This window comes from Trematosphaeria pertusa (genome assembly GCF_010094035.1).
Source record: "Trematosphaeria pertusa strain CBS 122368 unplaced genomic scaffold BU26scaffold_4, whole genome shotgun sequence".
NCBI classification, from domain to species: Eukaryota; Fungi; Ascomycota; class Dothideomycetes; order Pleosporales; family Trematosphaeriaceae; genus Trematosphaeria; species Trematosphaeria pertusa.
The window spans coordinates 1,155,835-1,179,705 of NW_022987215.1; the positions used below are offsets into that span (position 1 = coordinate 1,155,835).

Genomic DNA, 23,871 nt, shown 5'->3' on the forward strand with positions numbered 1-23,871 from the left:
TTCGCTGATTGGTCCAACGACTGCATTTTCTTTCTGCCGGCTTCTATCGCGGTATTGGGACGTGCCAACCCAAGCAATAGCGGAGGCTGATACAGGGAGGGCCTTGCCTCCCGCGCCTTCCTGGTCAGTGGACAGGCCTGCCCGCGATGATGATTTGCGCGGACACTTGGGCGAGGGGTTCTGACATGGGCTGATGTCTGCATCTCAGATTCTTCTGCCTTCATGATGTCAGGAGCAGCATGCTGATTCGATCTCTTCGGTCTTGTGTTCGTCCAGATACCGGCGCGCCTCGACTCGTGCGCCTTCACAAGGCCGTTCTGGAGACCTTCCCCGCCCCCATGATCCCCATGATTGGCTGACGAAGTATTTCAGGAGACAAGTTCTGCCCGAACCACTCTGTCGGGTCACCAGCCGTGTCGTCTTTTCGCCATGAGGATCGCACAGGCCAGTTGGATTGTACCCGTATCGCGCGCTTTCAAACATGCCACGCGTGACAGGAATGGAACGTCATGTTGTGGCAGGCCGCCCATGATGCGGTCGTGCAACTTCGCGTGCTAACGGGCTCAGCAAAAGGAAGCAGCTCTGCGAAGCGACTCGTTAGCATGCAGCAGTCGGCACCCGGCGTACAGCCAATCACGTTCGGCCGTCCTATATCCGGCGAGAACCGTCACGCATCTTGGCGATTTGGTGCTTGCTGAGGAAGCCTCCTCAAAGACGCGATTACTCCCGTTGCGGCAGAGACTTAATCAATTCTTCATCACATCATGCCGCTGCTGACGTGGCACTTCAGGCATGCCATCGATCGCAGGAATGTCTTATCGAAGTTGCGCTCGGTCCACGGTTGAGCTTGAGTCAGTTCTAAGAGCCAAGCCCTAGGAAGCCGGCGATTCTCACGAGCGGCTGTTCGCATCGTAGCATGGGCCTCGTGACCTCGTATTGAGTGGAACATGCAGGAAATCATACCTACCGAAGTGATCTCAGACCTTCAACCACCAGAATACGGGCGACATAGATCCGGCACGACACCATCATGTCTTCGCGCAACCACGAGGAAACTAGGCGACACACGCAGTTCCGACTGATCCAAGGCCCCAAAAGAAAGGAGAATCGAGATGCACGTCGCTGCTCGCCCAGGAGCATATCCGGTAAGAAGACCGACCGGGCATTTGCTTCTTCCAAGTTTAAAGAACTTGCTCTCGGGGTATTCCCACCCTACCCACTCTCAGATGTCTCCGAACTCGTTCGTCATGCACGGCGTGCGCGTGCCGTCCTTCTTGTTGAGCAATCCTCCTTTTCGTCCTCGATGTTTCCAATTGGATGGTTACATTCGAACCGCAGCCACCTTTGTATACATACCTATTGGCCCCCAAAATGTCTCCTGCATTGCCTATCTTCTCCTATTTTGGTTCCTATTTTGGTCTAGAAAATATCGGCAGATACGTCGGATGAGCTCGAAGACATTTCGGAATCGAAGGCCCAGATTCCGGCCGGTACATACTGTAGCCTCCAGTAGGATGCAGTTGTGGCACACCTACTCCGAGGCTCTGCACCTGCCTATACGAGCGCTATCATCTATCTTCTCGCGGATGTTGTTGTACCGCTGCGTATGCGGGAATTTGCACCTCGTATTTCCTTCCAAAAGTAGCGTGTTGAGGTATTCTGCTCACGAGAAGGATTACGCAAGCGCAACATGATGGATGATGGCGAGCTGAGCAGATGCAGCATCAGCAGCATGAAGTCGCGAATTGCAAAGGTAGTCGGCCCTTGGACGCGTCTCGCGATGCTAGCGCGACATGCTAAGGGCAGCCCTACTCGCCCATGTCCTTCATCTCGCTACCAATTGCATGCGCTGAACGCTCAGGACTTCGACGGCTTCTATTATTGTCCGAACGACCCTGTCGTCCGTTTCACAGGCAAGTTTTGCCTTTGCAGCATTCACAACGCACTGTTCTTCTTGCGTTCTTCCTTTCAACCCTACCTCGGCAAAATCCAGTCATGCTCTTTCGGCGCCGAACTATTTCTCACCAGACACTTCTACCGACTTGACACCGGCCGGTCAACGCGCTCAACTACCGACATGCTGCAGCTGTCGTCTCACGACTTTTCCAGCAGCGAGGCAAGAGTCACCGTCCTGTCCATTCCACGCCCAAAGCCCCGGAGGCGAGGAGCAACACACACCACGAGAATCGAACCATGTCGCCCACGCGTGTCTCGTGTAGCCTGTGTCACCAACACGAGACTCCCAAAGGAGACTGTTGTCCCACGATGCCGGATCTTCGGTACCGGACGGAGCTGAGCGTCGTGGTTTCTGCACGACCCTCCTTGCGCGACCGGTGACCACCGTCGAAATAGATCTACGTTAGAGGCCAGTGCATGCGAGCGCGAACGCGACGAACCGCTCAGCGGATCGCACGCAAAAGTCGGGGTTTTTACAAATCTTGCGACTATTACTAGAAACATAAAGTGCTGTTAGCAAGGGGAAATATACCGACGGAAGGTGGAACTACGGAGGCGTGAGTGCCGAGGGTTTCACTTGACTTTCGTCGGTTGTTCTATCGGCAACAAGGTGTTTCAGATGGCAGCGCATAACGAAGTGCACTCAAGCTCACACAAGCAAAGCGCCCTCGTTGTTGGCATACGTATACCTCGAACGAAGGAGGAAATGGTAGAGTTCCAGAAGCGCGCTGTTGACGTCGAGTAGTGCGACATGGCACGGATGCTGTAGGGCTGAAAGCACGGCTTGGGTGGCCCTACAACCTAGAAAACATGGGCGACAAGGCCCCATGTGAGGTTTCCAAATTACCTGTCTTCATGTTGCGACGAGCATGGTGCGACTGGTAAACGCACGACCGCACCTGTGGAATGAACGAATGCTTGAAGCGCGTGCTTCCTCGAACGCAACCACCCAACATCGTCGGAACCAAAAGTGGACCCATTCTGATCGCCCAGGTCTCCAGGCGGCAAAGCTTCCGTACTTCCTAAATACCTAGGTAAGGCGCCAACGGCGTCACTCCTCCCGTGGCGCGACTCGCACATGTACACACTACGTCAGAAACCTCACTGCATTGATGCCGCCGCGTGTCAGCAAAAGCAGCTCTTCGCTAGCCTTTCCAAATCAGCATGCTCGCCGGGAACCTTCCGCCTGGAAAGTCTTCGGTGTTGCTACGCAAAGCGGAAAGCTTACATACGTGTCTATCGCTAGCCATCTTATGTACATATCGACTGATACCCAAGATCAACAGCTAGGCTAGCCAAGTTGCGCACACCCTGCCTGAGGTAAGAAAGGTAAGTTTACAGAGTGAAGCGGAAAAAAGGGCGGGGAAGGGCGAATGCGTTGTTCTCGTTCGAGATCTGGGCCCTGGAGGAGGATGTTCCTTGTCGCATCGCCTCACTGGGCTGCGGTGATAAGGGCTTTGGGCGTTGGGCAGGGTAGGGCTGCTATCCCGGAGTTGGCCACGCACGTTTTTGCGATACACGACGGTTCACCGACCCTTATGGCGTGAAGGGAGGGGATTGCTTGCAAGATTGTGCTGTGTCGCCACACTGTTGATGGCGAGGCAACTTTGAGGAGAGACCGTGTGCATGGTTTGGGCACCCCTGCTATGTAGGTTTGAAGTGCTTTTGGGAACCTCGAGTGACAGCTCAACCAACGTTCTTTCTACCCTCCGCTTCTACTGTTCTTCTGGGTCCGGCGTACGTATTGAGACGTTCATGAGCCTATCTCAACAGGACACGGGAAGAGTAGACGATTAGGCCGATATCATTGCGACGGCAGTGCCCCTCCTACTTTTTGAGCCACTCTTTCGCCGCCTCCGTTTGCTACCTCTGTTTAAAGCAAGGCAGTCGCAGTCCCAACAGAAGCGTCACCATCTCGCAATGCCCTTCGCCTTTGCTGTGAGCCAGACAGAACGTCCCCTATGCGGCCGACCGGTCTCCCACGCACCATCACTCCTCCCATCTGCAGGGTTCATGGCGACCTTTCAAGCTCATATCGGAGAAACAGCATGCTATGACACGAGGTTTGCGTGCGTATGGGAAGCTTAGACCCGTTTAGGGCAAAGCTTGACGGACCTTCAGTCCGGGCACCCATCAGAGCGACAGTTTGCACTGGCTGCTAATGCTCCTATAACATAGACACCGGATTCGATCCGTCTACGGCGTTCACATTTCCCTCGACGGCGCCCCAGTTACTGCACTTCCTCCGCGTGGCAGTGCCTATCCGCTTCGAAACGGACTTCTCGGACGACGTCCTCCATACGGCACTGTGGCTGGTTGTGCAGGGCGGATGAGCATCGTGCCACAGATCGTTCGCGTGATGGAATGGTACAGCTTCTCAAGGCTATGGATACCGAATGAGGTATGGCATGGGTCTAGAGCAGCGAGTCATAACGGCTGTAGACAGCTGCAGTGATGAGAGACATGCCTGCCTCTCTCAGTTATCTGTCGTTCCTACCGGCGAGCAAAAGTGTGTTTGGAGTACTCACTGCGGCAGGAGTCTTTCCCTTAGATATTCCATGGATAATCACATAGATATGTGGGATGTAGCTAAATGAGGAAGGACTTAGATGTGCCCTCTCCATGCCTTTTGAGAAAGCCATGTGCAACTCCTCCCTGCAAAGCGATGCTAAAAAGGCAAGCCTCCAAGATGCGATTCGTTGACCGCCACGACCACCACCATTGCGATGCCCAAAGCCAATACCCACCGCACCAAACCCCCTTCAACCCTAAGAATGTGATGCGCCAACGCTCCTAGCGAATCGCCTATTCCCAATACCGCCCCAAGCTCAAGACGACGCTCAAGCTATCACAAACCGTCAATCCAAAACCAAAGCAACCAGAACCGCGAAGAACTCACCTATCCCGCGTCTCCCGCTCCTCCTCACTGATACCCTCCGTCAAATCCATTTCCTCTATCCCCTAGGAACGATCCTTCCGTTGACGAGTCTCATCCCCTCTGTATCCGGCTCGGCGTCAGACTCCTCCTGCTCCTCGGTGCCAGCCATGCTCTTCGCGACATATCGATCGCCCAGCATCCGATCCCTCATCCACTGCTCCCGCCCATACACGCTCTCCTCGTCATCACCCGCGGCTCCTTCGCCCTGCGGGACAGGCGTGATACTCATACCCCTCAGCCTGCCGTCCAATTCGTCCGGCGTAGAAAGACCCGCATTCCCCTTGAGCTTCTCCTCCCTCTCATCCGCAACCCGGATGTCCTCCTCGCTGAGAAACTCCCTGTCTCCGTCCGCGAGCTGCTCGATTCTGCTCAAGGCGCGTACCTTTGCGCGGCGCTCGCTCAGTCGGGGCAGCACGGCGCGAAGGGACGAGCCCAAGGATTTGCCGTAGACGACCTTGGTACGCGTAGCCGGCCGGACGGAAGCTGCGCGGGAACCACCTGAAGGGGTAGGCGTCGCTGGGGGTGTCTGCAACCCGGCGGTTTTGCTGCGGCGCGGTGCAGCGGGGGTAGTGCGAGGCGTCGCTGCACCGTTTGACTTGGACTGCGGCGTTCGCGGCGCCGCTTTTGGAGGAGTTAGCGTCGTGGGCTTGAAGCCGTAGTTATTCTTCCCGTATGCGACTTTCGCCTTCTTCGGCACCGGGACACGCGTTGCAGCAGATTTTCTAAGCGGCACATCTGGCGACGAGGGCGGTGAAGGCTCAAAGTCCGAGCCGCCGCCGTCGTCAGCGTCGTCGTCGTCGTCGTCGCTGTCGCTTAGATTGACTTCCCTCCTCCTCTTTCGAGCCGGTGACGTCGCTGTCTTTGCGGAGGGAGACGAGACGAGGGAAATCTGCGTCGCTGCTGAAGCTTCGCGCTCGCTGCGGAGCTTGTCCAACGCCGCGATGGAGCTGTTCGCCAGAGTACGACTCGAGGCTTGGGAGGCGACGGTAGCTGCTCGTTCACGGCGTGGGCTCGTGCCTTCGGAAGCAGCCACCGAGCTCCCGTTGACGGCACTCGCAGGTAACGTCGGTATCTTGAACTGCGTTGCAGGGAGGGGCTTTCTTGAAGGCCCTTGCAGACTTAGGCCGAACAGCGGGGCGCCGGATGGTTGTCCAGGGGGCACCGTCGTACCCCGTACATTTCCACTAATAGTGGTTGGCTTGCCCTCAAGCCTTGGTGATGAGCCTGTGTCCGCTACGCTGCTGGAGCGAGATACGGTTGAAGTGTTTGGCGAAGCTTGGTTCGTGCGGGGTGAACGCGGCAGAGCGTTGAATGTATTTGGGGAGAAGTTTGATGCACACCCCGATTTTGGACTGGGAAGTGTAACATCTCGACCATCCCTGCTGAACTTCGGGGCGCTTTTGGGAGTGTCTGGTGGCGTTTCGTGCATCTCCTTTACTGACTGGTCATCTTCCATAGCCACATCTTGATCATCCCGCTCGAAGATCTGGCCCAGGCCCGGAGCCCAATTCTGGCTCCTGGCATTGCGAAGAATGTTGTTGACGAAGGCTCCCCCCTTCTGGTGCTGCTGGAGGGTAAGCAAAGCCGGGTCCCGTGGGAGTATTGACGGTTCCCTCAGTATGCTGGAACGGTCACACTGTTGCTGCCTCAGAATATCGCTAGTAAGCTCAGGCCGTGGATCAGGCGTTATAGGCCTCTTCTTCCGGGAGCTACGAAGCGATGGGCTTTCCAACGGGGTATGCGTGGGCCTGGCGGCCGTGAGGGACGAGATCTCGTTGTCCTCGTAGGCAATGTCGGCTTCCTCGTCCTGGGAGAGGCCACAGGAAAGCTGGTTGCGGATGTCCTTGGTGCCAGGTGCTCCCTTTACTAGAGCTGGCTGGAATTTCGCTACTGGAACCGCTGACATATGTTTCTCGTCGTTACCAAACAAAGATCTTTCGTCCTGGCTTTCTTCGGCCTTGAAAACAGGCCCGGTTTGGACCGCCTTTGAATGTCAGTATGGAGTGAGTGGAAGTAATAAGAGCTGGCGACCTACCGCAAACCCCCTCGCTTTGCCACCAAAGAACTCCAGAGAAGCGCTTGGTAGCGATGTACAAACCTCCGACTCGGTTGCTGCCTTTGGTTTGCTGGTACTTTTCGGCTCATCATCGTCCGATAGCACGATAACTTCAGGATGGCGCTGCGGCGGGCGAGGCTTGCGCTTGTGCCCATTGTCTGGTCTCGCTCCTGGCTTCACTGCGGTGGGTGGGTTTGATAGCGTGGCCACTGGCTTCATGGTCTGCTGCTGAGATGCTGCGGCATTGAAGTGTGAACCCGATCGGTTTGCTGACTGAGTCGAATCCTTAGCAAATGCTTGCGAAACATGAATGCCGTTCCGGCCAAATTGAGGTGTGGATTGAATGACCCCATCTCCGTTGGACTGTTGTGGCTTTCGCTGGAGAATTGGACCCGAGGTAGGCTGGCCTCCATACTGAACCACAGCGCTACCGGGACGTCGATTCTGAGCTTGCAGCACATTCGTGTTTTGACTTAGCGTTGCGCTGGGATTGAACTGGATCTCGTGATTCGTGTTGTCATGTGGATGACTCGTCCAAAACTGCCGTTGCTCGTTCGTATGCTTCTCAAACAAAGCCGCCGTACCCGCATCAATCCTCTTCTGCAGCTCCGCCTTTTCCTGCTTCTGATGTGCGAGCAGCTTCTGATACTCGTTGAGTACCTCGCGGGGGACTCGATCTGGGAGACTGGGGCCTGGCGTGGGCCCTCCTGCCATGGTGACGGACAAGGTCGGGAAGTCGGGGGTGGTGGAGAGATGGACCGACGATGAGAGAGATGAGCAAGAGTGAGGGTTGAGTATTTGCGCGGTTCAAAGCGAGGTGAAGGTGAAGGCGAGAACGGCATGTCTGTAGGTGAAGGTGGAATTTGGGGTGAGGGAGAAATGCGATTTAGCAAACGAGAGAGTGCAAGACACAAGAGAGACAACACTCAGACAGTCTTCAAGATGTGAGTCTGGCGGTGTTGGCGGTCTAAGACCAGCCAATAGGACGACCCGAAACGCAACAAACCATTTAGCAAAAGGACTAAAGTCGGAGGCTCGTAATGAGATTGCAAGAGCGGTGTGCCGGAGCACCGGAAAAGAAGAGAACAGACTCATCTGCAGCTGCCGTTGATGTTCCCCATCAAATGCCCCCCAAACGGTGACTTGCTGCACCACCAGAGCGCGCTGCCTGAGGAGTAAAGGCAGATGCTCTGCCTACAGAAGATCACTCTACTCCGCTGCAGCTGTCAACTCCGAAATGTCCCACAGCTCCACCGCGCGGCTTCCGTCTTCCAATCTTATCGCGAGTGCTAACTGGTCCCGCAAACTCACAGCATGGAAAACGCAGCGTACTTTCTTTCGGAGCTCGAAGCGGTAGTCCCATGTTTCGCGGTTCCAGACTTTCACTGTGCCATCCATTCCTGCGGAGACCATATGATGATCTCTATAGGACAGTCCGCGTATCGCGTTTGGGGTGTGAGCTTCGAGTGTCCGGATACAGGCGCCCGACTTCCAATCCCAAAGCTTTATAGAGCCATCTGCGCCAACGGTGACAAGTGCGTCCTCGCCTACATTCAGGAATTGTGCCACAACTCTCGTGTGTCCCTGGCATCGAGCGACACATGATCTGTCCCGTTGGGTTATCATAAGTCGGAAGAGAGCAAAGCATTGGATGATATCATACCCATCTTGTAGATCCCATATCCTCGTATCGCCTTTAGAAGCGGCCGTTGCGAGCAAAGTCCGACTGCTATGCAATGCCACAGTTTCAACGTATTTATCATGTCCTTCCAACGTGCGGATGCAGGTAGCACTACTCAAGTCCCAGAGCTTTACGACGCCATCACTACTGGCAGACACGAGAAGTTCATCGTAGGTTTGAAGACATGCGATGGAATCCCCATGACCTGTCAATACTGAGCTCACCTGATGGGACTCGGCGTCCCACACGATGATGGTACCGTCACGCGAGCCTGAAACGACTTTAGATGAGGTCGGAACAAGCACCATGCGAGATCTGCTTGTGTGATACTGCAGCACCGCCTTCCTCGACCTTGCGATTCTGTTAGCGGAATGCAATCCATGAAAGTTAAGCAAAAGAGCGACATACCTCCCTGCAGCACTCCACAGCTGGACAGTCGCGTTATCGTGCGCTGTCGCAATCAGGTCATCATGGCAGTCAATGTCCCACAGCTTTTCGGCATTAAGAATTGCGTATTTGTCCCCTCTCGATTCAAGCTCCCTCGGTGTTGCTCGGAGGTCAAGAATCGCTATCCATCCAGGCACAGTGGCCGCGATCAGATAGGATTCCGTCAAGACCAACTTTCGGACGTGGGTATCTTCCGGTACAGGAATTCTTTCTTGGAGCAACATGTCTCAAGGATCCCCAAAAATTTCCCCCAAAATTAGAGAAGCGAGAAAGGCGATCGTATGAGGAGAATGAAGGCAAAATTGAGCCCTCTGAGACCGTCGATCTTTGGCGATGATTGCCCCGGCAAGGAAGTAAAGAAGAAGAGGTGCTGCCACCGAGTGAATGAAGGAGCCCATTAGACTTTTAGGTTGTGGACGGAATGACTGTGCCGCAGTCCTCTAGGGGTCTGGGCGGAGGAGGTGTGGCGGCTACCTAGCCGCCCCGCCATATTTAGTCTCGGGACAAGCCTTGCGGCGTGCATCTCGGGAGTCGCGTGCTTCGGTTCCTTTCCACGATTGCGAGGCGTATTTCACTTAAACGTTGCCAAGGAATTAAAAGACTCTGTTCTGATTGGATAGACGTAAACGACAGTGGAAAAAGAAACAAGAACATGCGATCCAGCGCTATAATTCGACCCACGCCCACCACCCCTTAATCGCTGCACTTGAAGACCTGTCGATCGCAGATGCCGCATCCGTAGGTCTCGCAACCCTTATCCGTCCCTGGCTCATCGCAATCAATACCCCTACACTCGCTGTCATCGGTGAGTCCGTGTGTCATATGGTACCGAAACATTTGGCCAGGCTCGCTCTTCACGTCCTCCCCAATACCATCCATACAAGCACCCGAGAAGATAGCCTTCACAGCACATCTGTAAAAGTCAGATGGTGGCGATATCAAACTCAAGGTCGACTTACATTTCCCAGGGCTTCACGTAGTCATACACGATCTTCGTTTCCTGGTAGCGGAAGCCGATCAGGCCATAGGCGGCGAGGCAGCTAGCCATGGAGATGATCTGAAATGATGAATTAAGGTTTAGCAATACGGCAGCAGGGGAACCGAGAGTCCTACACAGGAAGTATGCAATCCGCGAGCATCCAGCTCAGTGCGATACTCCTCCAAATCGCGGACAATCAGTTCATCGTCAGATCGTGAAGAGACATCTGGCAATGGGCCGGCGAGGATAGAGGAAGCTCCGAGAATGATGGTGAGGAGAGCGGAGGTCTTCATTGCGAAGAATTCTTGAAGTATGAAGAGAATGAAAGGCGAACTTGGAATGTGATGATGTGTGAGTAGGTCTGAGGAACGAAATCTCGTCTTCGAGGAAGCATGCTCTCTTATAGCCAGCCATCTCGGACTCTACGGTAATGGAACACCTGGCATTACAAGAGTGAACACCTAGAAATACGGCAGTGGGAGTTCGAGCACCATTCCTGACTCTGCCAGAACACTAACGTGCACTCGGGGGGAGAGTACCACATCTGTTTCCATAGAATCCGCCGCAGTATGCTGAGGCTGTACCGCCGCCAGCGAGCTTGGCTTGTTTCAGCGCAAGGCTGTGGAATAGAGGCGAAACGGAAAATACCGTTGATACGCGCCGGCTGGCGCCTAGTATAAGAGTTTGCCGGAGCGGCACGGAGGAATAAGATGCCAAGGGTGTTTCAACCACTCCTCCAAGTTCACGATATTAGATTCCGTAGCGCCGCGTGCGGCTTTAGGCGTCGTAAAGATAGATCTAGCAAGCGGCACTGATGTGGCAAAAGGCCCTCTACAAAACACGCCACCGATCTATGTTTCTAATCGGGATCCAGTCTTGCTTTGTGGCACTCTCAGATCAATTATCCCGCTTCAAACCTCGATCCTACGATCCCCCTTTCCCTCCTTAGACGAACAATGATATGACGACCGTCTCAACTGGGGCGGCATTGGAGACCCCCGAGATCTTGCTCCTTCCATGAGCATTGCCGGTTCGTAACTGCACAGGCCATCCAACAACTTCAAGACTACTCCAGCGGAATGTCTCTCCATAGTCGTAACAGGTGGCGGAGCTGTTTTCAAGATATTCAGTATTCGTCAAGTGCTTGAACGCTTTTTTCGCTGTGATCAAGCACTGAATTCGCTTCCAAACTCTTCTCAATTTTCTTCAGCTAATTTCCTTTTGCTGAAAAAGCCGATGAAATGAAAAATCGACCCGTATATATGACCCCGGCGAAAATGATTGACTAGCAGAAGGAGTGCCTAGGTAACATAGTGGCTACAGAGAATCAGGCAAACATCTAAGGGACACGTACCTCGTACTGCGTGTAATCGACATTCCAAGCCAGACACGCACACTGCACCTGCACTGCCGTACGTCTTCGCCAACACGCTCCGCCACAGAAAGTTCGCCAAGGTGTATCTTCCTCCTGTCTCAACTTTTGTGCCGCGAGGTTGTCACTTGCCGCTCTGGCGAGCGTCTCAAGGGCCAATTTACCATTACTTCCATACACGTAGGCAATCATGCCCTCAAGGCCAGTCGAAGATGGTCAAAAAAGTTACTGGCACACGTGTCGTAATTCCCAGGCGGGTATAAATACTTGTCTAGACACTGCGACATCAGTCCTCTACAAGTTTTATCAACATATCAATACATCGACATAGGCCAATCTTTCAGCCTCGCTCGTCTCGTTCAAACTCTTTCAACAAACTTATAACTCTCGACCCGACCGGCTCAACATGCGATCTTCTACGCTTGCTCTTCTCGCCCCCTTCATGGTGGCTACTGCTATGGCCGGCTGTTACTCAGGGGGAGCCGAGGGAAACAAAAAAACTGCTCTCGATAGCCTCAGCATAACCTGCAAACAGATTGGTGGCTATTACGTCTCACATCAGAAGCGAGATACATGCGTCTCCGTAAAGGATGCGGGCGTTTCTTGGTACTTCGAGGTCAAGAATGACAATGGCGATGGGAGGTCGCTGAGCGTCGACACTTGCGTATCTGGGTTGAAGACGGAGATCGAAGGGTGCCCCAAGGGGGGCCGTAACACCAAGGACGGCTGGCAATTCATGTAGGTAGAGCAAGCTTGATGTTCCACACATGGAGGCTAACGTGTTCCCACAGCGCGGATCCGAACGCTGGCTCCTGCACAGATATCGACTTCACCAACAATCAGAAGCGAGAGCTCTCCCTGATCGACAGTCACGGTGGCCCCTCCAAGGCTAAACCTGCCATGATGAGGCGCGACGCCCCCAACGTACCTTCGAAAGCCTTCGTAGAAGGTGATCTCCTGTTTGTCGTTGATAGCGGCATGTCGGCACATGAAGAGTAGGGACGCTCTTGTCTGAGACACATGGATCAAGGTTGCGCCTGGAGAGTTTCACAGCGTGGCGGGGAGCAGTGATCTACGCGGACAGAGCCCTCGGTACGGAATTCCGGAAACTTTCCTGGAAATTTCATTCCGGCTGTGTAAAATGCTGCAGACGAGAAGGCGATATTCTCCTTTTGAATTCCGTTTCTTTTGCTTTGAGTTGCCTTTTCCGTCCTTACTGGACGTTTCTCTCCGTTGGAGCCGCGGGACGTCGCTCTATTACACTCATTTGATAGTTGAATGTGTTTCTATACCGAGGTCCACAGCCATGTTAGTAAAGACGTGAATTGATTGACCGGTGAATCCAAGAAGATTAGTATTGAGTTTGATAGTGTAAGGTCTCTATTCGCAATTTCAGAATTCTCTTAGCCGTCCCAAAGGAATCAGTCAAAGGAAACACAACTCCACCGCCTCGTCCTTTATTCGTATTAGTGCTAGGGGCGACATCCTATCCGGCTAAAGGATTGAAGGCAGGTGAGTAGTTTCTAGTCGCGCCCGCGGGCTCGAATTGAACGCATAGTGGTTGGAACTTTCCCGCGATGCCTGTGAGTTATTGTGGCGCTGAAAAGAACATCGGAGCCACGGCGTGTTCTCGAACATCACTGTCGGCCATAAAGCGCCTGACAATCTGTTCGGTGATGGGTCGTGCATAGGTCGGCGATGATGGGAAGGCGTCTGCGTCGGGAGAAGATTGAGAATTGGTGAAGGGACAGGATCGTGTTGCCGCCGAAGAGAACGCAAAAGACGGAACGTGCCCACCAATGACAAGGCTGGGCGAGTGTGAGCGGAAAGATGTTGCGCGTCCGTATTATGGAAATGTTGAACTTGTTAAAATTCATTTTTGTTGAGATGATTGGATTGTTGAGCAATATTTGCTGGAAGCGTACATCATCGCGATGCTCATAGCTTAGGCGGGACCGAAGGAACCATGGTCGTATTATGGAGAAAGAAGGCCAATTTGCTATAAGAAGAGGCGAGATTGTTCTAGTAATAGAAAGCTGTGCCGGCCGACCCAAGTTGAAGCTACACAGCTCCACTTTGGCAGCTAGCCTCTAAAGTGCCTAGCCTCTCTACAATCAGTAGAAAAAGCATGAGGGTCAAGCACCTGCTTCATTCCTTCCCCAACCCAACCATGGCTAATGCACGCCTAAATTTGGCTGCACATCTCGAGTCTCTTCATCCACCAGATATCCGACCGTCTCTTCGCAAAGAGGTGATTCCAGCGCTGGTCAAAGCAATCCATGAGGTTGCGGAGGCCCTCCGGGAGTCTGATACAGTCTCCCAGGTGGGAACTGCGAACGCATTCGGAGACGATCAATTGAACGTCGATGTTCTTGCTGAGAAGATCATCCGGACAACAATCGCGAAATGCTCTTCCATACGTACAGCGAGCAGCGAAGAAGACCCCGAGGAACGACCAGCAAGGCTCGCAGACGAAGGCATCTGCCAGCCTGGTACGGAGCAGTACACTGTAGCATTTGACCCGCTAGATGGAAGCTCAATCATTGCCCCGAATTGGACTGTGGGTACCATCATAGGCATTTGGGATGGCACAACCGCGCTACACGAAAAGCCGAAGGACAAGCTCGTGGCAGCTATCCTCGGCTTGCAGGGCCCAAGGACTACAGCTATTATTGCATTGCGCATCCCCGGCACTGCTGCTAATTGCTTCGAGGTTGCTGTCAACGGACAGCGTATCACCGTCATCCGCCCGCGGGTCCAGTTCCAAAGCGAGCCCTTCAAGACTCGTTACTTCTCGCCCGCCAACCTACGCGCTGCTGCCGAAGATGAGAAATACCTGAATCTTGTTTCGGAATACATTAAGAACAAGTACACTCTGCGATACAGTGGAGGATTGGTCCCAGATGTAGTCCATGCCTTGGTGAAAGGGCATGGCGTGTACATCTCGCCAGTCAATGCTGTCAGCGACGCAAAGCTGCGCCGCCTTTACGAATTGACGCCCATCGCACTCATTGTTGAGTGTGCGGGAGGGCTTGCCATCGACCCACAAGATGGCGAAGACATCCTAGGGAGGGCCATTGATAATTGCGATGAAAGAGGAGGGTTAGTCTGCGGAACTGCGGCGGAGGTGGAAAATGTGCGCAAGGCACTTCTGTAAACATATACGAGTACATCCGCAGGCAACCTCGGCCGGTCTATCATGCTTCTGCACTACCCCTCTTCTAGTGGCAATGCAATACCAACCAGAAATGCGGGTGCACTGATGTCATGTTCTTCGTAACTTCGGGGAGTTAACTACTGTTTGGCGCGTGACGAAGTTAGCACGGTACATACCTCAAAACTCCAATGCCTCCAGGTGGTAGCATCATTCCAAGGGGCGAGCCCATGGGAATTCCTAGCCAGCGTTTGGTGAAAGCTCTCAAAATGTGGCCGTGAGCAACCAGAACAATGTCCACTGGCTTCTCGCCGTGCATGTACGGGCGCTGGATATCTCTGATGCGATTGATCAGACCGTCGAGACGTTCCGTCGCTTGTTCGGAGGATCTGCAAAAAAACAATATAAGTATTCACGGACTGGCTCAGAAGGGAGGATTAACTTACTCGCCGCCCTCACATCCATCATTCCAGATATCCCACGGTCGTTCAATATCTAATCCTTGTTCTTTCCTACGGGCAATAATTTCCTCCCCGAGGAGACCCTCATATGCTCCATATCCCCATTCGGCGATATCCTCAGTGAACTCTACCTTCTCTAATGCGGCGAGTTCGGAGTCGGCACCGAAAAGTAGCTCAAACGTCTTACGAGCACGCTTACGAGGACTCACAAAGACGCGCTCAAGCTGGACTGGATCGATCAGCTTCCCAGGCCCAACCAGGCGTCTTCCAGTACCAAGGACTTGTTTTTCACCCCTTGAGGTGAGTTCAAGCTCCGTAATGCCCGTGTATCGTCCGTTTATTGTCCATTCGGTTTCGCCTTCGGCTGGTCAGCTGGAACTCCATCTAACTGCGCAAACAGTATTAGGTGCCTAGGGTCTGACGAACCGTGACGAGCGAGAAATACACGGGGAGTGGAGGCGTCTCGGTCAGACATTGCTGTCGGCAGTTCTGCGTAGAGGTGGGTGGTGGGAAGGGGGATCAGGATCGTTGCTGGGGTAGAACCCTAGCCTGGCCCCGCTCTCGTGCTGCACGGAGGTTGCATAAGCACATAGCTCCTTTTCGTCAAGGAAACGCCCCAACAGTTCGTTTTATATGCCGTGCGTTGCTTTTATGGCCTGATTGGTCGTCTTTCAAGATTGGAAGGGGGACATCCGGCTGAGTTTGGATAATTGCAAGCCCTCACAAAGGAAGGCAGGCAGACGCATGCCACAGTCTGGGTATAGGAACGTTCATAGGGCGACGCACGTACTACGCACTTCTCATAAATGTTCATAATCCTATTCTTAACCTTAACCCTCGACAAGAGCGCTAATGAAGACGCCTTGCCTGAGAACATCAGACGACATCATCGAAGGCCTCTGTTCTGCATCTACTTTTCAATATCCCCCCTAAAGGTGGGACTTGTTGGCTGCAGGCCATCCCAAAAGGAGCGCAACTGCTATGCTTGTGGTCGCAGCTTACCGCCAGATGTGTGCTTTAAAAATGAATATAGAAAGCGGGTATCCTATCTCGTGGCGAAGTGTAAACCAAGAATGCCATCGCTTTGTTGTATATATCTTTTTTTAAAGTGCCTGTTTAGAACATATAATGTACAATCCCTCTCCTTTTATATCTCGATCCGCCCGTCTAGAAACCCGGGGGGTTCAGCCTTTGGCTCACTCTCGTCCACTTCGGAACCTCTGTCGATATGTCAGCACTAATATTTCGACTGCTATCCTCCTCTTCTCTCTCCAATGTCTCCTTTACCATTCCGTCCCCCTCTGCGCCTTTCTCCTCCTATCCCTCCGGGCCACTCACACCACCATACGAAAGCTGGGGCGCAACTCACTATGAATTCCCTTCCGATACCTCTTCACTTTCCGATCAAACACCGTATATTTATCCTTGGGCAGCATCTCCTCCTCGGTCGGCATTTCCATCTTCCATCGTACAACCCTCTTCATGCTCTGTCCCTGGCGCGCGAGTGCGGTATCGAGAGTTGCCACGACGGAATCGACGTTGCGCAGGCGTTCGCGTTGTCTGTACTTTTGGTGGCGGGAGAGGCGCCAGGGGATTTTCCTGTTCGTCGAACGGACGAGTTAGTCGCATTTGCGGATGTATGGGCAGAAGAGAGGGGCGGAAGGTAGGGGCCGTCGGAGGGCGATTGGAGGGAACTGTTTTACCAGAGGAGACCACCGGATAGCGGGTTTGTTAAGCGGAAGGGTCCGAACATTGTGATGTGTGAGCGTGGAGATGCTGGTGGTTTCGCGGGTTGAGGATGAGGTTTAGAAAAGACGGACACGGACCTTTCTTGGCGCGAACCCTTGTTCAGCTCCGCAGCACCTCCGAGATCTTCAACATCTTCAACGTTATCGAGCTTTACGAGCAATCACAGGAGCAACGCTGTCTACCCGTTATAAAAGAGCTTAGAATAACTACCAGGACACTCGAACCGGCGGATACAATACGGATCATCTCTCTTCGAATAACATCCCCTGCATAACCCTCCAGCATCCCACCTCCAACAGCTCAAGCTCCCGCCTCCACATCCGCGTCCCACCCCATCTACGCCGCTCGAAACCCGAGGGAACCAGCCTCTTCTGTGGCCGCCTGCGCCTCCACTCAGCTCTCCCGCCAACAAAAAAGCCTCCTCAAAATGTCCTACTTCTTCACCATCTTCTCACCAACCGACACGCCCCTCTTCACGCACGAATTCGGCACCTCGCGCAGCGGCGGCGACGGTATCGCGCGCTTCACAGCCTCCGAGCGCTCCCTCGCGCCCTTCATCCTGCACTCCTCGCTCGACATCGTCGAAGAGCTGCAATTCGGGCCCTCGAGCACATCCGGCAGCGCGCCCATGTACCTCAAGCACATCGACAAGTACGCCAACAACTTCGTCTCGTGCTGGATAACAGGCGCGAACGTGCGCTTCCTGCTGCTCACACGGCCGCGAGACGAGGCGCTGGGCCTAGCCGGCGGCGGCGGGGCTGGGGCCAGGGGCAGTCTGGCGGGCGGGCGGGTGACGGGGAGTGGGCTGTATGACCCAAGGAGCCCAGCGACGGAAGAGGCGGTGAAGAATTTCTTCGTCGATGTGTATGAGGCGTGGTTGAAGACGGTGATGAATCCTTTTTTTCATGCTGGGAATGGTGATGTGGTTAAGAGTCCTGTATTTCGGCAGAGGGTGGCGGCGGCGGCGAAGAAGTATCTTTGAAGGCTGGGAGAGGAGAGGTGTTGAGACTGTTGGGTGTTCCTCATGGGAACTGGAAAGCTACACCATTCCAAAATTTACTTGAGGGCTGCTAGCGGGTGCCCTGAGACAAGGACGATTCGTCCGCGCGGAGCTCCGGCGATGGGAGGGCGAAGGCAAAAGACGTGACAGGTTCGGTATGAAGTAGGTCACAGGCGACGCCTTTCACCAGTCTGATATATCAGACAACGGGCAAGGTTCGATCGAGACACGCACACGCACACGAGCATCGAGCTCCCTACTCCACAAGCCAGAGACGCGAAAGGGGAAGGAAGAGTTGGGACACAGGGGCAGAGTAATAATCATTTCCGACTCAACCAAATTGAGCGATGATCTATTAGAACATGCGTAGCTCGCTCTCCCACCCGGAGCTAATAATACGCACAAAAGAAAAATCAACATGGAAAGGCTACCCAGTGTACTAATCCATGAAAACCTTTATTGATGATGCTTCGCCATTGATGCCCGAGGAACGCCTATCCCAGGCTCCATAGCCCACGAGACCCAAGCCCAGCCTGCTCCTCCCTAATTCCCCCTTGGACCCAAGCCACAATCAAATGCCATTGCTATGCTCGCACTGCGTTAGTCTGCGCTGGAGCCGGAGGAGCCCTCCTCTCCCCAAAGTTATGCAACCGCTCTCCAATCAGATAGACCTCGTCTCTAACCACCATACGCCACCTCCTCAGCACCTCTAATCCTTCCTTGCTCGTCCACATGGCGATCAGCGATAGCCCAACAGCCGGATAGCTGAACCGCCACACCTGGCTCTTTGTCGCTTCATCCGCCGCATAATAGACCGTCTTGTTCATGATCAGTGCAAAGCAACTCGGGAAAATGATCGCAGCTGCGAAGACAGCGACGACAGGCATCAAGAAGCACCGCGTGGCGATGCGTGCGTTGGGATTGAGGTAGCCGTTTGTGACGACGGCAGAGAAGGCACGAGCAGCACGGGACGCGCGGTCTGCGAAGATGATGCGTGCGGCAAGGCGCGCGTACAGAAAGCCCAGTGTCCAGTCTTGGATTATATGGACGACGTGGGGTTCTGACGGGCCGAGATAGGCGTGTAGCGGCATGAGGAAGTAGAGCTCGATAAGCACAGCGAAGAGGAACGGGATGACCATAATGAGAGACGTCCAGACGTAGGTGAAACGAATGACACGGAGCGCCATACGAGACGTTGTCGCGGCGACCGTGTAAAGTGTGGTGAGTGGAGAGGGTACTGGGCGATGAAGGCTGCGTACGAATTTGTACAGCTGGTAGATGCTATATGCGACGGTCCCAAGAGAGTAGACACCGAGCGAGAAGGCGTGGATGTCGTTCATTTCGATGCGCGACGGGAGGAAGAGAGAGAAGAGGTAGCGGCCGAACAGGAGAGGGATGATGGTGACGCTGATACCGGCTACCGCCGCGAAGATCCAGATGGTGAACACGAAAACTGCGATGCGGACGCGGAACCACGGCGGGATGTAGACCATGGTCACCATGTCCGAGTTGTGCACGCCTCCCTCTTCCGACTTGCCGTCTTTCCGCGCGTTGTGCTCATCCACTTCGACAAATACTGGTTCGCCCTTGGGGATGCGAACCTGATCTGATGCTGGAGCGCGGACATACTTCCCATTGAAGACAATCCGTCCACCAACTTTGCGGCCTTCCTCTTCCTTGATCTTCTCTCCGAAAAGGAAGTCCGACAGGCGAAGCCAGCGGGCACAGCGTCTGAACCACCATTGAGAGGTGACATGCAGTCCGTCACTCGGTTTGTACAGTTTGATGATGACCGGCGTAAGGAAATTGTAGAAAAGGAGGTCGAGAGGGAACTCGAGTGACGGAGCATGCGAAACCCAGTGGATGGGCAGTACGCCAGTCGTGAGATGATTGAGACCCCACACAACCCCACCAAGACAGACGATAACTAGAGCCCCGTATACGAGCGCGCTGAACGCTATCTTGCGAAGCTGCGTAGTGACGCTGCGTTCGAGGACGTCACGAACCGGGTGGAAGGTCGGATCATCCGGGTCGCGGATGAAGTAGAGGACACCTCTCCGCATGATCTTGCGGCACAAGGATACGAAGAGCGCGAAGTGGAACATGTAGCATGTGCCGATGAACCAATGAACAAATCCAGATATCCAGGGGCTTTCCATGGTGAACTGCCATCGTGTGTATAGGCTTGCATCCTTGAAAAGAGGGAGCAGGGCAAGATCAAGCAGGAGGCCACAATATAACGGGAAGATGAGCATCTCGATGGAGATGATCAATATGACCTTTAATACGCCCCCTGCTTGCTGGAGGATATCGGCAACAATGCGTTCGATCTTCTGGCCTTGTTGCGATGTGCTGAGCGGCGCGCCGCGCTTGAGGTATATGGCACCAGCGACGGCGAAGAAAGCGTAGCCAGCGAAGACGGCGATCAAGCGGTCAGTCGCACTCCACTGCTCCATAGCTGAAGAGGCATCGCTAGCATTACCCCCTAAATCAAGGTCGAAGGTGATTTTGTAAGATTTTGTAGTCGATAACCACGAGAGGAGAGATGTAGTCTTGTTGTACGCCAGGTCGGCGGCGGCGTGCAGCGATACGGGTACCTGACGAAGAGCGCGGAGGGCGACGTCAGAAGGTGACTCGCCCGTGACATCTTCGTAAAAAGAAGCTACCATGGTGCCCGTTTGATTCAAGGTATATGATGTCGAATTCTGAATCGTTCGCAATGCCGCGTGGGAGTTGATGGATAGACGGAAGTAGTTGGGGCGCGGCAACAGAGGGGACTGCTTCACGAGCGTCCCAAGGCGATCTGCTGCGTTCTGAGAAATTGACCGCACTGGCCCAACTACCAAACCGATTGGACGTTCTGCGAGTTTGGTCAACGTGCCTAGAGTAATTACTCTAATGAGCAACAAGACAGACTGCAGAGCGCACAACACTACCCCTGCTGCTAAGAAGAGTGCGCCATCGACGACCAAGTCGGCCGAAGCCGCGACAAGCTGGAGTGGGAGCTTGACAAAGAGCGAGATAGGACTGCCCATGAATAAGATGACCACTTTGCCCCAGAGGTAAGGTAGCCAGACGGCACAGGCTAGCGTTGCGGATATCAAGACAGCGCTGAACATGGCATTCTGGAAGAGACCGGTAAGTGGGCCTTGCATGCCGATGAGCTCCATTATACCTTCTAGGTCTTCGGCGTCGTCGATAGCATCTTGATCGTTGAGGTCAATTCCAGCTTGCGCAGCCGCAGCTGCAACTTCCGGGTCTTGAATAGGAGGATCAGCCGGTTCACGAGGCTCGTTCGCCGCAAAGGGGACAAACGGTGCCTCATCAGCCAGGTCCTGTACAACATGCTCGTCATTGGTAGCATCCTCAGCAGTTTGGGCGCCTGGAGCGACGTCCCCGAAGATCCAATCGAGGATACGGTCCAGCAAGCGTGGCGGTGGCCGCACAGCGGGTGCAGGCTCCGGTTCCTGTTCTTCTGCTTGCTCTGAGGGCGGCTCTGAATCCGTCGAGGTTGGCAGGTCATCGAGTTCAGACTCTTCGCGATACGAGTCGGAACCACAGGCAGACTCATTAGAGGCAGCATCGACTTCACGAGCAGACGCGGGTTCGAGGAGTTCGTCCATGGTTTCCGGAGGAGTCAGTACGCCAGCCGGAGAACCGTCTGAGCTCTCGTCTATAACTTTCCCTTTGCCCTTGTTTGACGTATGCTCTTGCTCGACGCCCTCGTCGACAACAATGTCCGGAACTTGTTGCCAACTTTCGCTGCTGTGGTCGCTGCCTTGTTCCTGGTCCGTGACACCATGCTCGCTATCCTTAGAACCTTGTACATGCCCTGCCTCTTCGTCTTCCCAGGAGTCAGGAACATGTTCCTCTTGGGATTTCTGCGGATCGCCTTGGGACGCATCCGGAACATTAGCAAACGACCAAGAGTTGCCCTCTTCCATGCTCCGCTGAATTTCGGTAGCAATGAAAGATCGATCTCTCGCCGGCATGTGGGGTCGGTGAGAAGGCGATGACGACTCGGCGATATTGGTTTTGGACGGTGCTATGGTGTTGTGAGCGCTCTCTATGCGATGTGCTAGACTGCTAGACCGCTCAGGAAAGGCCGAGCTGCTTGAGCCGGCTGCTTCTTCTGTTACTCCTGGCGGTGTAGTGTGGACGGAGACATCGCGCTCCGTTTCGGTCGCGCCCATCTGCTTTGACAGGTCAAGAAGCTGTGCCTTCAGCTTCTCGGAATCTTCCAAAGGCATTTGCTCGATTATCCTTGCAACGTCCTCTGCGGAGCCCTCCCGCATCGCGCGTTTCAGCTCTTCCGAAATTTCGTCGCTGTCCTGCCACGTCCTGAAGATAGCCTGGCGCCGTCGGCGAGCCGACGAAGACCGATGATTGCGCACGACAGGGCGTGTAGGAGTCTCGTCCTCCTCGTCCTCCGCAACAGAGTCCTCGTGATGGTCGTTATCGTATACGCGAACGCCTTCGTCTTCGTCTCTTGGCTCCTCTTCCTCTAGATCCTGGTCATGCTGCTGCGCTTCCGGCTCCGCCCTGTTTGCAGCCGCATCGTCGCCAAGCGCTACCATATTAATCACAGGCTGCTGTTGTACGACCCACTCGCGTATTAGAAATATTAAGATGAAGGCAACCACAACCACGAGGGTTATGATTTGACCCTCTAGGACGTCGATTAGAAAGCGGTTTGCAGCTTGCGACGGGAACCAGTTGAAGAAGGAGATGTCGGATAGAAGCGAAGGGCTCCTGGGTCCTAAATGGTCGGTAGTAGCGTTGACATCGGTCTTGTTCATCCCCGAGACCATGGGTGAAGGGGGGATAGGCCAGGAATAGCCAAGGAAGAACTGTGCGATTAATGTCCAGACGGTGGGCTCGCCGGCGCTCATATTCAGCGTCTGAGAAAAGGGCCTCATTAGGCTCGGCAGAGGGAGGGGAAATGTGGTGTTGGCGGCTTTGGCGGATTCCACGGCGGAGCGGACCGCCTCCAGGTCAAACGACGGCGGCTGTGGGGCCTGTTGCGCATTTTCGACAGGTTCGGAGTAGACATCTCGTGTAAAGCCACCGTCTCCCACCCAGAACAGGCTGCGCCAGACCACACGCATGCACCACGGCAAAAGTATCAGCCACACCGAGACCACCATTACCGCCCGGCACCATGTCACGAACATGTTGAAGATATGTACGGCGGCGCGGCGGATGAAGACGGAAGTGGGGATGCGGCTCGGCATGCCGGGGTGGTAGAGCTTTGTGAAGCGGAACGACGTCTTGCAGAGCTCGCAATACTTCTTCTGCGAATGCGACAGCCACTCCATGAGACACTCCTGGTGGACGTATTTGATGCTGCCGCTGCACTTGCACGGGTAGAACAGCGGCTCATCGGCGGTGCTCTCGCCGCGACATATTCGACAGGTATCGGCCTCGTCTTTGTCTGGTTTGCTGCTCGACGGCGGGGGTTCGTGCTGCTGGAGTCTGTCAGTGGTAATTCTGACGGAAGCGCAAGCGGTATCTTCATTTGAGCATTGACTGTGCGGCGCTCTGCTGTGCGTGCTACGCGGGAGACTTGCCGTTTCCTGGGCCTTCATCCCGTCTGGCGGCCCCGAGATCGAGGGCCCGGCTTCGGTGGCCATGGTTTGGGTGAGTGAGCTGGGGGCGGTCGAGTTGCGCGCAGAGGAAGGCTGTTGGAAATTGTTGTATAGCGGGACTCCGCTCAAAGGCAAGTCAAGGCCTCATTTGAAAGGTAGGTGAGTAGAACCACGATGCGGTATCGCAGTTGGAGACGTTCAGTGAAATCGGATGGCGGCGTTCCTGTGGAGGCAGCAGGTTGCGGCACGAGGGTAAAGGTCTACTAGAGGTGGTGCGATCGAGGAAGGCGCGGAGGAGGTGTTGAAAGTCGGGGATGAGGTGCAGCGCTGTGCTCGAGATCGGAGTTGTGATGTCGCCGCGGCAATTCTTGGCTCTACGCTTGCTGGGGGGGGAGGCGTTCCGCCCGGGCCTGGCAGCCCTACGTCTCTGTGCGCTGCAGCAACAGTAAGACGGATTACCGAATATATCAACTGCTGCCCCTTTCGCCGT

General features: G+C 54.4%; 11 protein-coding genes across 11 annotated transcripts; 4 read left to right on the plus strand and 7 right to left on the minus strand.

Moving 5' to 3' along the window:
- Positions 1 to 905: 905 nt before the first annotated feature.
- On the plus strand, positions 906 to 2,523 carry BU26DRAFT_250055 (uncharacterized protein). Its single transcript, XM_033821124.1, has 2 exons — positions 906 to 1,145; positions 1,862 to 2,523. Exons 1-2 carry the CDS (start codon positions 1,113 to 1,115, stop codon positions 2,294 to 2,296), a joined length of 468 nt encoding a protein of 155 aa, XP_033687067.1. The 5' UTR covers positions 906 to 1,112; the 3' UTR covers positions 2,297 to 2,523.
- A 2,039-nt stretch (positions 2,524 to 4,562) lies between these two features.
- On the minus strand, positions 4,563 to 6,813 carry BU26DRAFT_516765 (uncharacterized protein). Its single transcript, XM_033828412.1, has one exon. It carries the CDS (start codon positions 6,798 to 6,800, stop codon positions 4,911 to 4,913), a length of 1,890 nt encoding a protein of 629 aa, XP_033687068.1. The 5' UTR covers positions 6,801 to 6,813; the 3' UTR covers positions 4,563 to 4,910.
- A 1,075-nt stretch (positions 6,814 to 7,888) lies between these two features.
- On the minus strand, positions 7,889 to 9,523 carry BU26DRAFT_602519 (WD40 repeat-like protein). The gene is made up of 3 exons (XM_033835360.1): positions 9,040 to 9,523; positions 8,614 to 8,982; positions 7,889 to 8,556 (listed from the first exon to the last, which is right to left on the minus strand). The coding sequence occupies exons 1-3, from the start codon at positions 9,300 to 9,302 to the stop codon at positions 8,160 to 8,162; spliced, it is 1,029 nt and encodes a 342-aa protein (XP_033687069.1). The 5' UTR covers positions 9,303 to 9,523; the 3' UTR covers positions 7,889 to 8,159.
- A 248-nt stretch (positions 9,524 to 9,771) lies between these two features.
- BU26DRAFT_602520 (uncharacterized protein) lies at positions 9,772 to 10,350 on the minus strand (the record flags this gene model as incomplete). The annotated part of the gene is made up of 3 exons (XM_033835361.1): positions 9,772 to 9,991; positions 10,038 to 10,135; positions 10,192 to 10,350. The coding sequence occupies 3 exons, from the start codon at positions 10,348 to 10,350 to the stop codon at positions 9,772 to 9,774; spliced, it is 477 nt and encodes a 158-aa protein (XP_033687070.1).
- A 1,485-nt stretch (positions 10,351 to 11,835) lies between these two features.
- Positions 11,836 to 12,428, plus strand: BU26DRAFT_561840 (uncharacterized protein; the record flags this gene model as incomplete). Its single annotated transcript, XM_033832962.1, has 2 exons — positions 11,836 to 12,167; positions 12,221 to 12,428. The coding sequence occupies 2 exons, from the start codon at positions 11,836 to 11,838 to the stop codon at positions 12,426 to 12,428; spliced, it is 540 nt and encodes a 179-aa protein (XP_033687071.1).
- Positions 12,429 to 13,530: 1,102 nt separating this feature from the next.
- BU26DRAFT_516767 (fructose-1-6-bisphosphatase) lies at positions 13,531 to 14,670 on the plus strand. Its single transcript, XM_033828413.1, has one exon. It carries the CDS (start codon positions 13,600 to 13,602, stop codon positions 14,584 to 14,586), a length of 987 nt encoding a protein of 328 aa, XP_033687072.1. The 5' UTR covers positions 13,531 to 13,599; the 3' UTR covers positions 14,587 to 14,670.
- BU26DRAFT_422553 (putative phosphoglycerate mutase) lies at positions 14,640 to 15,519 on the minus strand (the record flags this gene model as incomplete). The annotated part of the gene is made up of 4 exons (XM_033823463.1): positions 14,640 to 14,709; positions 14,763 to 14,972; positions 15,030 to 15,402; positions 15,471 to 15,519. 4 exons carry the CDS (start codon positions 15,517 to 15,519, stop codon positions 14,640 to 14,642), a joined length of 702 nt encoding a protein of 233 aa, XP_033687073.1.
- Positions 15,520 to 16,099: 580 nt separating this feature from the next.
- Positions 16,100 to 16,797, minus strand: BU26DRAFT_538878 (mitochondrial ribosomal protein subunit L31; the record flags this gene model as incomplete). The annotated part of the gene is made up of 3 exons (XM_033831478.1): positions 16,100 to 16,264; positions 16,414 to 16,643; positions 16,748 to 16,797. 3 exons carry the CDS (start codon positions 16,795 to 16,797, stop codon positions 16,212 to 16,214), a joined length of 333 nt encoding a protein of 110 aa, XP_033687074.1. The 3' UTR covers positions 16,100 to 16,211.
- A 134-nt stretch (positions 16,798 to 16,931) lies between these two features.
- BU26DRAFT_516769 (Sedlin) lies at positions 16,932 to 18,214 on the plus strand. The gene has a single exon (XM_033828414.1). It carries the CDS (start codon positions 17,221 to 17,223, stop codon positions 17,773 to 17,775), a length of 555 nt encoding a protein of 184 aa, XP_033687075.1. The 5' UTR covers positions 16,932 to 17,220; the 3' UTR covers positions 17,776 to 18,214.
- BU26DRAFT_250148 (uncharacterized protein) lies at positions 17,876 to 18,295 on the minus strand. The gene has a single exon (XM_033821126.1). It carries the CDS (start codon positions 18,211 to 18,213, stop codon positions 17,977 to 17,979), a length of 237 nt encoding a protein of 78 aa, XP_033687076.1. The 5' UTR covers positions 18,214 to 18,295; the 3' UTR covers positions 17,876 to 17,976.
- Positions 18,296 to 23,752, minus strand: BU26DRAFT_250147 (uncharacterized protein). The gene is made up of 2 exons (XM_033821125.1): positions 23,364 to 23,752; positions 18,296 to 23,258 (listed from the first exon to the last, which is right to left on the minus strand). Exons 1-2 carry the CDS (start codon positions 23,424 to 23,426, stop codon positions 18,378 to 18,380), a joined length of 4,944 nt encoding a protein of 1,647 aa, XP_033687077.1. The 5' UTR covers positions 23,427 to 23,752; the 3' UTR covers positions 18,296 to 18,377.
- Between the last annotated feature and the right edge of the window lie 119 nt (positions 23,753 to 23,871).